Below are 15322 nucleotides of genomic sequence, written 5' to 3'. Positions count from 1 at the left end.
GGGGGGGGGGGGGGGGGTTACCTGTTGAGGAAGGCGTTGCCGAAGGCGTTGAGTTTCCTGAAGGGCTTCTTGGGGTCGACGACCAGCGCGTTGCCGGGCACCACCCCGTCCTGCTCACCGTGCATGACGGCGATGAAGGAGTCGGTGGTGGGCTCGGGCCCGATCCTCATGCCGGGGAAGTCTTGCTCGATGAGGTGCCGGATGAAGGTGGTCTTACCGGTCGAGTACTGACCGACCAGCAGCACCATCGGCTTGTTGTCGAAGTCGGCCTCCTCCAGGGCGGGCGAGTGGAAGTCGTGGAAGCGGTAGCTCTCCTCCAGCGGCAGCAGCTTCTGCGAGTACAGCCGCTTGAGGCCATCGCTCACCGTCTGGAAGAGCTCGGGCTCCTTCTTGCGCCGCGCGTCCTTGCCCATCCAGCTGAACATGGCGAACGCCGCTCCCCCCCCTCCAACAAACCCACCGCCGCCGCCAACCGCCACCACTGGAGCCGCTGCGCCTGCGCGACCCTCCTTAAATACGGGGGTAGGGCTGAGGGGCGGGGCGGACGGGGAAGGGTCTCGTGAGACCGCCGCCACGAGAGATAATTATGTCACCCCAGGACCCCGCCCCAACGTGGAGGGGTGGGCGTGTTTACAATCGGCCACGCCTCCCAGTGGGTGGAACACCTCACCGGCAATTTCACCCACCCTGTGGCGACCCCGCCCACCCATGGGTGTGTCCGTACATAGCAACGCCCCCCGTAATGGGCGTGTCCTGCTCTGGTTTCGCTTCTCTCAGGGAAAAGTCCTCGATCAGACCCGGGCACTTATGTGTCCGTCATCTCAACCCCGCCCCCTCACTGACGTATCCCCCGCCCACCTAAGGGCGTGTCACCTTGCAGCCCCGCCCACTTACGCACGTCTCACCGCGCGGAGCCACCCACTTATGGCCTGTCATGTCAGCACCGCCCTCTTACGGGCGCCGGCCGACACCGCCGCCCCGCCCACCGATGGGTATGACATCATGCGGCCCCGCCTACTTACGGTCAGCCCGTCGCAGCCCCGCCCACACACCGGCGTGGCACCCCTCAGAGCCCCGCCCACCTGTCCGTCATCTCAGCCCCGCCCACTTCTGGGTGTGTCATTCTGAAGCAACGCCTCTCCGCGTGTGTCATCTCGACCACGCCCACTCAGTGGCTCCCCCCCACTCGGTCCCGCCTACGTTTGGGTTTGTCCCGGCCTCAGGCCCAGGGGATGGCCGATTCAAGATGGCGGATGACGGAGCATGGATGGAGATTGGGGAGTGAGCACGTCAACACTGAGAGGGCTCGGATAGCGCCTCTTCAACCCGGGTTCCTGGAGCCATATTGGCCGCCATATTGTGTTGACACAGGCTAGAAGGGCCGAGTGGCCTATTCCTAATTCCCAACCCCGTAGTCATAGTGACACCCAAATGGTGCTCTCCATCCTGAGTCACCGACGGTGGGCATCAAGGCATGGTGGGAATCGTATGCGATTCTTAACTGTTATGGGACGGTATCTTGCTCCATTTATATAGCGCCTCTGTGAGCCTGCACCAATTCATTGAATCCCTACAATATGGAAGAAGGCCATTTGTCCATTGAGTCCACACTGACCTTCCGAAGAGCGTTCAACCCAGACCCGCCCCTCTACCCTACTACTGTAGGACCACATTTTCCCATGGCTAACCCACCAACCTGTGCGCCCCTGGACACTTTGGGGTAATTTCCCATGGCGAACCAGCCCTAACCTGCACATCTTTGTGACTGTTGGGCGAAACTGGAGCACCCGGAGGAATCCCCACGCAGGCATGGGGGGAACGCGCAAACTCCACACGAATGCCCGACGGTGGAATCGAACCCAGGTTCCCAGTGCTGTGAGACAGCAGTGCTAACCACTGAGCCACCAATCTGCTCGCCTTATTTAAGGAAGGCCATTGAGGGAGTGTAGCAGAAGTTTCTGATCCCTGCGGTGATGGGATTGTTTCACAAGGAGTGATGGAAGCCTGTATTTTCTAGAGTTTAGTAGAATGAGAGTTGACCTGATTGAAGAATACAAAATTTCTTACAGGGCTTGACAGGGGGTAAGCAGGAATGATATTCCCCCAGATGTCCGCGAACCAGGAGACACACAGACTCAGGGTAAGAAATATGACCATTTTGGACTCGGAATTTCTTCAGTCAAACCGGGGAATCTCCGGAATTCTCTGTCTCAGGGGACAGCACAGGCTCTGTCATCAAGCTCGTTCAAGACTAAGGTTTCTAGATAAAAGATATAAAGGAATGGTGTGGGGAAATGGCACCAAGGGTTTAAAATCAGTCATGCTCGAGATTGATGGAGCAGGTTCGAGGGGGTGAATGGCTTCCTCCCAGTTGTGTGTTCCGCATGCCAGGCACCAGCTAATGATGAGTTCAGGTCAGAGCCCCCTTGTACCACCCAGAAGTCTGTGTGTCTTCCCCCTGTGGGCACACATCATATCTCCCAGACCCCATTGGGTGCTGCCTGTGCTTTGTAGCTTGGTCCACTTACTGCTGTGCACAACTGTTCCTCCAACCCCACCCTGTCTCCCTCTTCTTTCATTTGATGTTGCCTCTCTGGTGGGGACATGTCCCTAAACCCACTTGTGAGACATCACACAGTGCCATGTGACAGTTCCCCCCCCCACCCTCAGCTCTCACATGGTCTTCAATCAGCATTACCTCTCCGGCTCAACAGGCTCAGAGCAGCAATTGGAATTTATCTCAACTTAATAAGTTTATAGCAATTAAAAGCAGCCTCGTTTTTAAAATATCTTGTCACAAAGCTCGTCCTTTTTTTTTGCTAAAAGCTGTTCCCTGGCTCAAGGTTACTCTGTCCTTGATTTTTTTTCAGAGGGATAATAAACCAGGCCGGGCTCCGATCAGTCTGATTTGGTACAGAGATGTAAAGGATTTTGAGAGACCTTTTGTTTATATGTAAACAGATGAGACTTCAGCCAAAGTGATCATGTTTTGGACGTGACCTTGTGTAATGAAAGGGGGGGGTGGTCAGCTCTTTAGCTGAGCAGTTTAGTTCAGTCCAAAACTAGTTGGGAGTTCAACAGTGAGCTGTGTGGAAACTCTCTGTTCTGCCCCTCTAACTTCAACCTGTAAATATCTAACCTTCTTTATACTGTGTTTTAAAGGGGGTTTGCTTATTGGGATGGTTGTGTATATTCGGAACAGCAGACTTAAATCTAATTTGAATAGACTGAGTTCTGTGGGGTTTCTTTATTTTGTTCTTCATATTTCATTGTGTAATTTTGTGAATACATGTTTTGCCTATTTTAAACCTAGTAGCCAACCTCGCTAACTTAATCTGATTATGGTCTGGGCTGCCTGCTTAAGAATTTTTTGAGTGGTCTGGCCTCATCCATAACAGAGTGAAGGCTCTTTGCGGAATTATTAACAGCATGTGGTCTGGCCTCGTCCATAACAATGTTTACAGTGATACTCAGAGATGGGTTTGAAACAAAACTGGACATGTTGGTTTGTTCCTTTTTCGACGGTTTGCTGGGCAGAGTTTTGGGAGAGTCATCAAAATCGTTGAGGATCTGGGCAGAATATCGAAGGACTCTGTGGAAAAATGGCAAAATATGGATTGGTTTGGACACTTTCTGGGTTAGGGTTTCATCAAGACGTGGGGTTGACGATGATGTGGGCTGTAAATTAGTGCCTTTTGGGAAAGCAGCCGAGCAAAGCTTTTAAGGAGATAAAATATGTGTTCATTGCCTTAATTACTGAAAAAAAACTGGCTTTGAAAGGTCTGAGGGTGGCAAGGGAAGAGGTACTTTTATACTAATAATTGTCTAACAATCCTTTCTGGACTTAGAATTTTATTTACAGCCTCTGGAGTCAGGAAGTGAGATATTTATACACTTAATGGTAAGGACCTGGGGAGTGTTGCTGAACAACGAGACCTTGGAGTGCAGGCTCATAGCTCCTTGAAAGTGGAGTCACAGGTAGATAGGATAGTGAAGAAGGCGTTTGGTATGCTTTCCTTTATTGGTCAGAGTATTGAGTACAGGGAGTTGGGATGTCATGTTGCAGCTGTATAGGACATTGGTTAGGCCACTTTTGGAATATCGCATGCAATTCTGGTCTCCTTCCTATCAGAAAGATGTTGTGAAATTTGAAAGGGTTCAGAAAAGATTTTCAAGGATGTTGCCAGGGTTGGAGGATCTGAGCTACAGGGAGAGGCTGAACAGGCTGGGGCTGTTTTCCCTGGAGCGTCGGAGGCTGAGGGGTGACCTTATAGAGGTTTACAAAATTATGAGGGGCATGGATAGGGTAAATAGACAAAGTCTTTTGCCTGGGGTGGGGCAGTCCAGAACTAGAGGGCATAGGTTTAGGTGAGAGGGGAAAGATATAAAAGGGACTTAAGGGACAACTTTTTCACACAGAGGGTGGTATGTGTATGGAATGAGCTGCCAGAGGAAGTGGTGGATGCTGGTACAAATGCAACATTTAAGAGGCACTTGGATGGATATATGAATAGGAAGTGTTTGGAGGGATATGGGCCGGGTGCTGGCAGGTGGGACTAGATTGGGTTGGGATATCTGGTCGGCATGGACGGGTTGGACCGTAGGGTCTGTTTCCGTGCTGTACATCTCTATGACTCTATGACTCCTGAAGCTGCAAGTCTGATCTCCATAGATATTCCCAGCAACCAGCTGGAGTTTCCAAATAGCAGTATGTCTGACTAACTTATGAGCCCGAACCCCCCGCATGTGTTCTCCTGGGCTGACTGCAATCAGAACGAAGGGTTTAATCAACCTGGAGCTCTCAACCTCAGCAACAGCAAAGGAGAAGGCATACAGTGTGGTGAAGATTTGTGGGAAGCCAGAGGATTGAGAAGCCTGTGAGAACCAGCAGAGAACCAGCTGAAAGGAGCAGGGAGAGAAGAGCGTGTGAAATCTGAGGGGAAGCGAGCTGGCAACATAAAAGAAAGTGGTGAGATCTCTTTATCCTTGCTAGCCAATGGAGAACTGATGAGTAGCTGATGTTCAAGAATAGGGAAACTACAGACCAGTGAGTCTCACATCGGCAGTTGGGAAGCTATTGGAGAGAACTCTTAGGGATAGGATTTACGCGCATTTGGAAAAGCACAGCCTAATTCGGGACAGTCAGCATGGCTTTGTGCAGGGAAGGTCAAGTCTTCCTAACTGGATTGAATTTCTCAAGGAAGGATTGACGAGGGTGAAGTGGATGTTGTCTACGTGGATTTCACTAAGGCTTTCAACAAGGACCCTTACGGTAGGCTCATCCGGAAGATTAATGTGCATGGGATCCACGGTGACTTGGCCGCGTGGTTTGAGTAAGGCTGGAGGGATGGAGGGATATGGACCAAGGGTGGGCGAAAGGGATTAGTTTAACTTGGCATCAGATTCAGCACAACCTTGTGGGCCGAAGGGCCTGTTTCTATGCTGTACTGTTGTGTATCCTAAAAGGTTTTTTGTTTTTGGATATAAAGGTAAATGAGAGGCAAGAGTAGACATTGGACCACTGAAAAATGAGACTGAAGGAGGAGTAATGGCAGAATAACTGAATAGGCCTCGGTCGTTGGTAAGATTTTAGAGTCCAATATTCAGGATGAGATTGGAAGTGCATGGTAAAATAGGGCTGAGTCAGCATGGCTTCATCAGCTGGAGATCACGCCTGAGCTCAGTGGCTCAGTGGTTAGCACTGCTGCCTCACAGCACCAGGGTCCCAGGTTCGATTCCCACCCTCGGGCGACTGTCTGTGTGGAGTTTGCACATTCTCCCCGTGTCTGCGTGGGTTTCCTCCGGGTGCTCCGGTTTCCTCCCACAATCCAAAGATGTGCAGGTTAGGGTGAATCGGTCAAGCTAAATTGCCCAGAGTGTGTAGGTTAGGAGCATGAGGGGAATGGGTCTGGTTGGGTTACTCTTCGGAGGGTCGGTGTGGACTTGTTGGGCCGAAGGGCCTATTTCCACACTGTAGGGATTCTGAAAAAAACTGTTAGAATTCTTTGGGGAGGTCATGAGCAATTTAGACAAAGGGGAGCCAATGGGTGGGATCTCTTTGGATTTCTGGAAAGCTTTTGACAGGGTGCTACACGGGAGGATGCTAAATAAGACGAGGTGTTAGAGGCAAGGTACTGGCATGGGTACAGGAATGGCTGATTGGCAGCAGACAGAGAATAGGGATGAAGGTGTCGTTTTCAGGATGACAGCCAGAGACTAGTGGAGTTCCCCAGGGGTCAATGTTAGAATGACAGCTATTCCTGTTATACATTTACATATACATGTCTCTATGCACGATAAAAACTAATGCCTCTGCTCCCGGAAGACAGAATTATTGTTGATTTTCATTCTTTCACAGGAGGTGGGGGACGCTGGCTGGGCCCAGGATTTGCTACTGGTCCCTAATTGCCCCTTGAAGTGGGGGTGAGCTGCCTTCTGTGTGCAGTCGGGCCCCCTCTCCACACCGCACTGTCAGAGAGAGAGAGCTCCAGCATTCTGACCCAAAAGGGACGGCCGACACATTTCCCAAGTTGGGACGGTGAGGGACTCGGAGGGGGACTTGCAGGGAGGTAGTGTTCCCCATGTATCTGCTGCCCCTTGGATGATGGCTGCGCAAGGTGCTGCCTGAGTATCTTTGAGATGAATTCCCACAGTGAATCGTGTAGATGGTACACCCTGCTGCTACTGAGCGTCGGTGAGGAACGGAATGGGGATGTGGTGCCAATCAAGCGGGGGCTGCTTTGTCCTTGGACGGTGTTGTGTGTTGTCGGAGCTACCCCCATCCAGGGGGCGAGTGGGGAGTATTCCCTCACCCTTGTACCTCGTCGATGGTGGGACAGGCTTTTGGGAGGGAGGTGGTGGAGTCAGGAGGTGAGTTACTCGCTGCGGGATTCACATCCAGAGGATCACCAGCTTACCATTTCTCCCACCCCCAGAGAGATGTCACTACCAGACACATATTCCCATCCTGTCCCAGTCGCTCCCGGTGTCAGCCCGAGGGTATTCCTCCTCCAGGCCCGGGAGCAGACAGTGAGGCAGCAGGTTTAGAACGCCCCTTTCCCAGAGAAACACGACCAAGCCAATCCCTCTGAAAGGCACAGGTTAGCCCCGGGCCTTGGGTCTCCCTGAGTAAAAGTACTGTCGAGACAAGCAGGGACAGAATCCGAGAATCCCTACAGTGGGGCGGCAGGCCGTTCGGCCCATCTAGTCCGCACTGCCCCCTCGGAAGAACATCTAATACAGACCCACTCCATCCCTGCATTTCTCATTTCCAATCCACCCTAACCTGCACATCCCTGGACACTATGGGACAATTTAGCATGGCCAATCCACCCTAACCTGCACATCCCTGGGCACTATGGAACAATTTAGCACGGCCAATCCACCCTAACCTGCACATCCCTGAACAGTATGGGACAATTTCCCAGATTCTGGATCAGTGGTGCTGGAAGAGCACAGCAGTTCAGGCAGCATCCAACGAGCAGCGAAATCGATATTTCGGGCAAAAGCTCTTCACCAGGAATAAAGGCAGTGAGTCTGAAGTGTGGAGAGATAAGCTAGAGGAGGGTGGGGGTGAGGAGAGAGTAGCATAGAGTAAGTTGCAGTGGGAGAGGGACTCCATGAGATTCTTGTAGAGAGAGGAGGAAAACTTCTTCAAGGCAGGCATCCTTGCAAGAGGATTCGCAGTAGGGTTAAAATCAACGAGGTAAAAACAATGACTGCAGATGCTGGAAACCAGATTCTGGATCAGTGATGCTGGAAGAGCACAGCAGTTCAGGCAGCATCCGAGGAGCAGCGAAATCGACGTTTCGGGCAAAAGCCCTTCATCAGGAATAAAGGCAGTGAGCCTGAAGCGTGGAGAGATAAGCTAGAGGAGGGTGGCCTGCCTTGAAGAAGTTTTCCAACAGGATTATTCGGAAGCACTAGCTTTCAGAGCGCTGCTCCTTCACCAGGTAGTTCTCAACCATCTGACTGACCTCTGTCTGGATTATGCAGCTCATTTTAATAATTTCTAATGTTTAAAATGCAATGTAAAATTAATACGTAATGATCTGATGAATAAAACTTGTTTTAAATGTAAACCTGGGAACTCAAGCACTGAACAGTATGGACATTTATAAAATAATAAAATGTACCAAAAATTGCAGAGGCAGACCGCAAAAACAATCAAAGTCATCAGCATCAAGGTGGGTGAGGGCAGGAGATTGGGGCTGAGTCATGAGGCTCATTTTAAAGAGCCAGTACAGGCACAGCGGGCTGAATGGCCTCGTTTCCTCCTCTGATTGCCTGATCCTGGTGTAAACGTGGGCAACACCGCCGCCCTGTGGCAGCCATGGGCAGTGGCAGCCCGAGGTAAATCACAGCCTGCACCGCCACCTGCCGCCAACATAGTGGTAGTGCAGTGACTCAGATTGTCATCATGGGATATGGGGGGGAGAGAGGGCTGCTTTCATCTAGTGCCTTTCCATCCAACTCAGAGCAATCCAGTGATCCTGGCAGCAATCCAAATCAGGAGTAGGACTTCATGGTAAGGACCTGGGGAGTGTGGCTGAACAACGAGACCTTGGAGTGCAGGCTCATAGCTCCTTGAAAGTGGAGTCGCACGTAGATAGGACAGTGAAGAAGGCGTTTGGTATGCTTTCCTTTATTGGTCAGAGTATTGAGTACAGGGAGTTGGGAGGTCATGTTGTGGCTGTACAGGACATTGGTTAGGCCACTTTTGGAATATTGCATGCAATTCTGGTCTCCTTCCTATCGGAAAGATGTTGTGAAACTTGAAAGGGTTCAGAAAAGATTTACAAGGATGTTGCCAGGGTTGGAGGGTTTGAGCTATAGGGAGAGGCTGAACAGGCTGGGGCTGTTTTCCCTGGAGCGTCGGAGGCTGAGGGGTGACCTTATAGAGGTTTATAAAATTATGAGGGACATGGATAGCATAAATAGACAAAGTCTTTTCCCTGGGGTGGGGGTGTCCAGAACTAGAGGGTCTAAGTTTAGATTAGATTACTTACAGTGTGAAAACAGGCCCTTTGGCCCAACAAGTCCACACCGACCCTCCGAAGCGCAACCCACCCAGACCCATTCCCCTTCACCGAACACTATGGGCAATTTAGCATGGCCAATTCACCTAACCTGCACATCTTTGGACTGTGAAAGGAGGACCCAGAGGAAACCCACGCAGACACAGGGGGGCACATGCAAACTCCACACAGACAGTCACCCGAGGCTGGTATTGAACGCAGGTCTCTGGCACTGTCAGGCAGCAGTGCTAACCACAGTGCCACCGTGCCGTTTAGGGTGAGAGGGGAAGGATATAAAAGAGACCTAAGGGGCAACCTTTTCACACAGAGGGTGGTACATGTATGGAATGAGCTGCCAGAGGAAGTGGTGGAGGCTGGTACAATTGCAACATTTAAAAGGCATCTGGATGGGTATATGAATAGGAAGGGTTTGGAGGGATATGGGCTGGGTACTGGCAGGTGGATTGGGATATCTGGTCGGCATGTTTCCATGCTGTACATCTCTATAATGTGTATTGAGAGAAGGTTGTGAGGAGGGGATAGGTTTGACAGGGTGGGTGCTGTGAACATAGTTACCCTTGTAGACGGGGAGAGGGTTTCAAAATGAGGAGACCTTTGTTGAAGGCAGCGTGGGGGGGGGAACAGTGTGCAGGGAGCTGTACCCTGTATCTAACCCCGTGCTGTCCCTGTCCTGGGGAGTGTTTGATGGGGGGACAGTGCAGAGAGAGCTTTACTCTGTAACTAACCCCGTGCTGTCCCTGTCCTGGGAGTGTTTGATGGGGGGACAGTGCAGAGGGAGCTTTACTCTGTATCTAACCCCGTGCTGTCCCTGTTCTGGGGAGTGTTTGATGGGGGACAGTGTTGAGGGAGCTTTACTCTGTATCTGACCCCGTGCTGTCCCTGTCCTGGGGAGTGTTTGATAGAGGGACAGTGTAGAGGGAGCTTTACCCTGTATCTAACCCCATGTTGTCCCTGTCCTGGGGAGTGTTTGATAGAGGGACAGTGTAGAGAGAGCTTTACCCTGTATCTAACCCCATGCTGCCCCTGTCCTGGGAGTGTTTGATGGGGGACAGTGTAGAGGGAGCTTTACCCTGTATCTAACCCTGTGCTGTCCCTGTCCTGGGGAGTGTTTGATGGGGGGACAGTGTAGAGGAAGTTTTACCCTGTATCTAACCCTGTGCTGTCCCTGTCCTGGGGAGTGTTTGATGGGGGGACAGTGTAGAGGGAGTTTTACCCTATATCTAACCCTGTGCTGGCCCAGTGTAATAGATTGGTTCTCCCAGCTCACATGATCCCTCCAACAACCAAGTGCCCGCTTTCTGTCTTGTTGATCATGTGACCAATCGTTAATGTGGGACCCACTGTGTATGGGATGTTACACACACGTTGTCACTTTCAGTGTTTCGTTGATGGGCTGTGCCCATTGCTGGCTGTGCCTAGCATCTCTTCCCCATCCCTACCTGCCCTCAGAGTTGAGCTAATTTATTGAACCATGAGCTGTAGAGACTATCACTGCATCTCTGTGCAGGAGTCCCAGGATTTGGACCCATTGAAACCAAAGGGAGGGCTTATATATCAGGTGGTATGTATCGTTCAGAGGGGATCTTGGTGGAGTCGGATTCCCAGGTAAATGCTGCCCCTGTCCTTCTCAGTTTTGGAGTTTTCAGCTGTTGCCTTCAGACCTTTGGTGAGAGCATCTTGTAGATGGTACACGCTGCTGCTACTGGGAGTGACGGGAGTGGATGTGGTGCCAGTCCAGTGGATGGTGCTTGCTCCTGGACGGTGTCCGTCTGGATGCAGGAACTGGGGACAGTGTTGCTGAGTTTGCAGATGATGCATAGATCAGTGGACAGGCAGTGCTGTGGAGGCAGGGAGAGTGCAGAAGGACACGGACCCGCCAGGAGAGTGGACAAAATGTGCAATACAACGTGGGAAAGTGTGTGGTTATAGAGCATGGAAACAAATCTTTTGGTCCAACCAGCCCATAATCCCAAACTAGTCCCACCTGCCTGCACCTGACCCATATCCCCACAACCCTTTCCTGTTCATGTCCTGATCCAAATGGCTTTTAAATGTTGTAACTGAACCCACAATCCACTAGTTCCCCTGGAGGCTCGTCCCTTTCCCATTAAGAATACAGGCATATGTGATTTTCCAAACAGGTAAAGGCTTTAGAAACCTTCGGCGTAGAGGATGTGGGTTTCCTAGTTGTGACGATATGATGGCTTTAAGAGGTATCGTTTCTCCTTGGGTTTTTTGTAACGAAGGGAGAGGTACCTAGATGGGAGACAGTCCAGTCCACAGATGCTGGAGATCCTGATGAAGGGCTCCGACCCTGAAACGTCGATTTTCCTGCTCCAGAGGTATCAAGCTGTCTGCTCAACACCAATACAGTAAACGGATTGTGAGGCCTTGGGGTTTTTTTTTGGAATAATAGAAGCAGTCTGAATGGGTGGGGTCAGGCTCCCACAGAACCTGGATTTTAATTTAAATTTCAGCAATTGCTGGGGTCTTGCAGCTGGATGTGGATGCTCCTATTGCTCTCTCTGTCACAGCTGAAAGCTGGGGTGCTCTCCCTGCTGCTGGAATTGCATGCATTCTCCCCGTGTCGCGTGGGTTTCCTCCGGGTGCTCCGGTTTCCTCCCACAGTCCAAAAACGTGCAGGTTAGGTGAATTGGCCATGGTAAATTGCCCGTAGTGTTCGGTGAAGGGGTGGATGTAGGGGAATGGGTCTGGGTGGGTTGCTCTTCAGAGGGTCGGTGTGGACTTGTTGGGCCGAAGGGCCTGTTTCCACACTGTAAGTAATCTAATGTAATCTAATCTAGTATTTTACTGAATTTGCCTTTGCCTAGGTTGTGATTATGGGATATTACTCTATACCTGTTTAGTTGCCGTTTTGTATTTAAATAATCTGTTATTCTGTTCCATTTTTCAGGAGAGTTGTTATTCCAACTCTTTTCTTTGCATTTTAACTGGGGGCTGAGAGTAAAGTGTGTTCTGCTTACAGTTAAGAAGAGTAACCAATCATAAGTAATCTAATCTAATCTAATATTAGGGTTGAGGCTATCCCCCTTGTTATATTTGAAGGGGATTTGCTTTGGTTGAGAATGGAGTTCAGGATCCCCTCAATGTTAATGTTTGGGTGGCATGGTGTCTCACTGGTTAGTGCTGCTGCCTCCCAGCGCCAGGCGACTGACTGTGTGGAGTTTGCACATTCTCCCCGTGTCTGCGTGGGGTTTCCTCCGGGCGCTCCGGTTTCCTCCCACAGTCCAAAGACCTGCAGGTCAGGGTGGATTGGCCGTGCTAAATTGCCCGTAGTGTTCAGGGATGTGTAGGTTAGGTGCATTAGTCAGGGGTAAGTGTAGAGCGGTAGGAGAATGGGTCTGGGTGGGTTACTCTTCAGAGGGTCAGTGTGGACTTGTTGGGCCGAAGGGCCTGTTTCCACACTGTAGTGAATCTAATCTAATGTTAACGTGCAGGTTCAGTTGGCAATTAGGATGGCAAATGCAACGTTAGCATTCATTTCAAGAGGCCTTTGGCGAAGTTCTGCATGGTGGATGTACTAGTAAAATTAGATCACATGGGATTCAAATTGCAAAATGGTTATGTGATTGGCTTAATGGCAGGGGACAGAGTGATGGTGGAGGGTAGTTTTTCCAGATTGGAGACCTGTGCCTAGCGGTGTACCGCAGGGATTGGTGCTGAGCCCACTTTTGTTTGTCATTTATAGAAATGATTTGATTGATTGCTTGATTGATCTGTTGTGAAAAGCTTGGTTTATGAGCAGTACAGGTGGATCACAGTAAGTAATAGAAGGTTTGGGCTAAGGTAACATTGCCCAGGGTGTACGAGATGGGATATAGAGGGCACGGTTAGTACGTTTGCAGATGGCACCAAAATCAGTGGCATCATAGACAGGGAAGAAGGTTTTTGACGATTACAATGGGAGCTTGATCTAATGGGTCAATGGGCTGAAACATGGCAGACGGAGTTCAACCTGGATAAACATAGTTTGTTGAGTAAAAGGTGGGGGCTTAGGTACTGCTGTAGAACAGAGGGACCTAGGGGGGGGGTTCCAGGACATAATTCATTGATGTTTGCGGCACAAGTAGACGGAGGGGTTAAGAAGGTGTTTGCCTTCATTACTCAATCCTTTGGGGACAGGAGTTGGGAAATCATGTTGAGGATGTACGGGACATTGGTGAGGCCTGTTCTGGAATACTGTGTCCCACTTCCGGTTGCCTTGTTTTAGGAAGGATATTATTAAGGTGGAGAGAGTTCAGAAAAGATTTGCCAGGAGATTGCCTAGAATGGAAGGTTTGGGTCATAAAGAAATATTGGAAGGGCTGGGACATTTTTCACTGGAGCGTAGGAGGTCGAGCGGTAGAAGTTTATAAAATCACGGGGAGGGGCACAGATAGAGTTAATGATAAGTCTCTTTTCCCTGGGATGGGGATTTCAAGACGAGGGGGAATATTTTTAAGGTGAGAGGAGAGGGATTTTAAAAAGACATGGGGGGGGGGGGATGAACTTTTTTTTAATACAGAGGGTAGTGCGTGTGTGGAATGATCTTCCTGTGGAAGTGGGGGATGTGGGTACGGTAACAACATTTAAAAGACATTTGGATAAGGACACGGGTAGGAAAGGGTTTGGAGGGAGATGGGCCAGGAGCAGGCAGCGGGGACTAGTTTAGTTTGGGGATAATGGTTGGACTGAAGGGTCTGTTTCCGTGCTGTATGACTCTGACTAGAATACGAGAGCAGGGATATGTTGCTGAGGCTGTAATAGGTTCTGGCCAGGCCACATTAGGATACTGTGAGCAGTTTCAGGCCCCGTATCTAAGGAAGGATACTGCTGGCGTTGGAGGGAGGGTCCAGAGGAGATTGACGAGAATTATCCCAGGGATGAAGGGCTCGTTATATGAGGAAGCAGTTGAGAACTCTGGGTCTGTACTCAATGGAAGTTTAGAAGGATGAGGGGGAATCTGATTGAGACTTACAGAATACTGAGAACTCTGGATGGAGTGGACGTGGGGAAGATGTTTTCAACGCTAGTAGAGACTAGGAGGGCACAGCCTCAGAGGGAAGGGACTGAGAGGAGGAGGAATTTCTTCAGCCCCGGGGTGGGGAATCTGTGGGAATTATTGTCATACAGCACAGAAACAGACCCGACAGTCCAACTTGTCAATGCCCACTCGGCTCCCCAAACTGAACTAGTCCCACCCCATCGGAGAAACACACAAACCTACACACACTTTCACACGCTGACACACACAAACACTCTCTCTCTCACACTCTGCTGCTCAGATATTTCATACAGACACACGATTCGGTGCATAAAATCTGAACATCGCAGTGCTCTCTCTATTCCCAGGGAAGTGTCTACGTGACTCTCAGTCAGTTGCATGTCATGGCTTGGTACTTCCTGCTCGACTCAGTCCTTGTGGTTTCAGCTGACACTCACGAACCAGCTGATGGAGTTCTCTCACTGGCCAGCTCGACGACAAATCCCAACAATCACACCATCCCTCACCATCCCTCACTTTCCCTGTTCCTTCAGGATACACACCTGGACTCACCGGCCAGTGCTCTGTGGGAGTGGGAGAGAGGGGGAGGGAGAGCGAGTGTGAGAGAGAGCGGGTGTGAGGGAGAGCGGGTGTGAGGGAGAGCGGGTGTGAGGGAGAGCGGGTGTGAGGGAGAGCGGGTGTGAGGGAGAGAGGGGGTGAGGGAGAGCGGGTGTGAGGGAGAGCGGGTGTGAGGGAGAGCGGGTGTGAGGGAGAGCGGGTGTGAGGGAGAGCGGGTGTGAGGGAGAGCGGGTGTGAGGGAGAGCGGGTGTGAGGGAGAGCGGGTGTGAGGGAGAGCGGGTGTGAGGGAGAGCGGGTGTGAGGGAGAGCGGGTGTGAGGGAGAGCGGGTGTGAGGGAGAGCGGGTGTGAGGGAGAGCGGGTGTGAGGGAGAGCGGGTGTGAGGGAGAGCGGGTGTGAGGGAGAGCGGGTGTGAGGGAGAGCGGGTGTGAGGGAGAGCGGGTGTGAGGGAGAGCGGGTGTGAGGGAGAGCGGGTGTGAGGGAGAGCGGGTGTGAGGGAGAGCGGGTGTGAGGGAGAGCGGGTGTGAGGGAGAGCGGGTGTGAGGGAGAGCGGGTGTGAGGGAGAGCGGGTGTGAGGGAGAGCGGGTGTGAGGGAGAGCGGGTGTGAGGGAGAGCGGGTGTGAGGGAGAGAGGGGGAGAGAGAGCGAGTGTGAGGGAGAGCGAGTGTGAGGGAGAGCGAGTGTGAGGGAGAGCGAGTGTGAGGGAGAGCGATTGTGAGAGCAA

General features: G+C 51.2%; 2 protein-coding genes across 2 annotated transcripts in view; both read right to left on the bottom strand.

Moving 5' to 3' along the window:
• Nucleotides 1-498, bottom strand: part of LOC122543832 (EH domain-containing protein 1) — a 36740-nt gene extending 36242 nt beyond the window's left edge. The window contains exon 1 of the mRNA XM_043682645.1: nucleotides 22-498. Coding sequence (XP_043538580.1) covers nucleotides 22-425 — 404 coding nt within the window. The 5' untranslated portion in view covers nucleotides 426-498. The remainder of the gene's footprint in view (nucleotides 1-21) is intronic.
• Nucleotides 499-2013: 1515 nt separating this feature from the next.
• Nucleotides 2014-15322, bottom strand: part of LOC122543984 (snake venom vascular endothelial growth factor toxin ICPP-like) — a 39859-nt gene continuing 26550 nt past the window's right edge. Inside the window, exon 7 of the mRNA XM_043682993.1 lies at nucleotides 2014-2040. Coding sequence (XP_043538928.1) covers nucleotides 2014-2040 — 27 coding nt within the window. The remainder of the gene's footprint in view (nucleotides 2041-15322) is intronic.

Source organism: Chiloscyllium plagiosum, chromosome 45 (assembly GCF_004010195.1).
Source record: "Chiloscyllium plagiosum isolate BGI_BamShark_2017 chromosome 45, ASM401019v2, whole genome shotgun sequence".
NCBI lineage: Eukaryota > Metazoa > Chordata > Chondrichthyes > Orectolobiformes > Hemiscylliidae > Chiloscyllium > Chiloscyllium plagiosum.
This window is presented reverse-complemented; position numbering and strand designations above follow the sequence as displayed.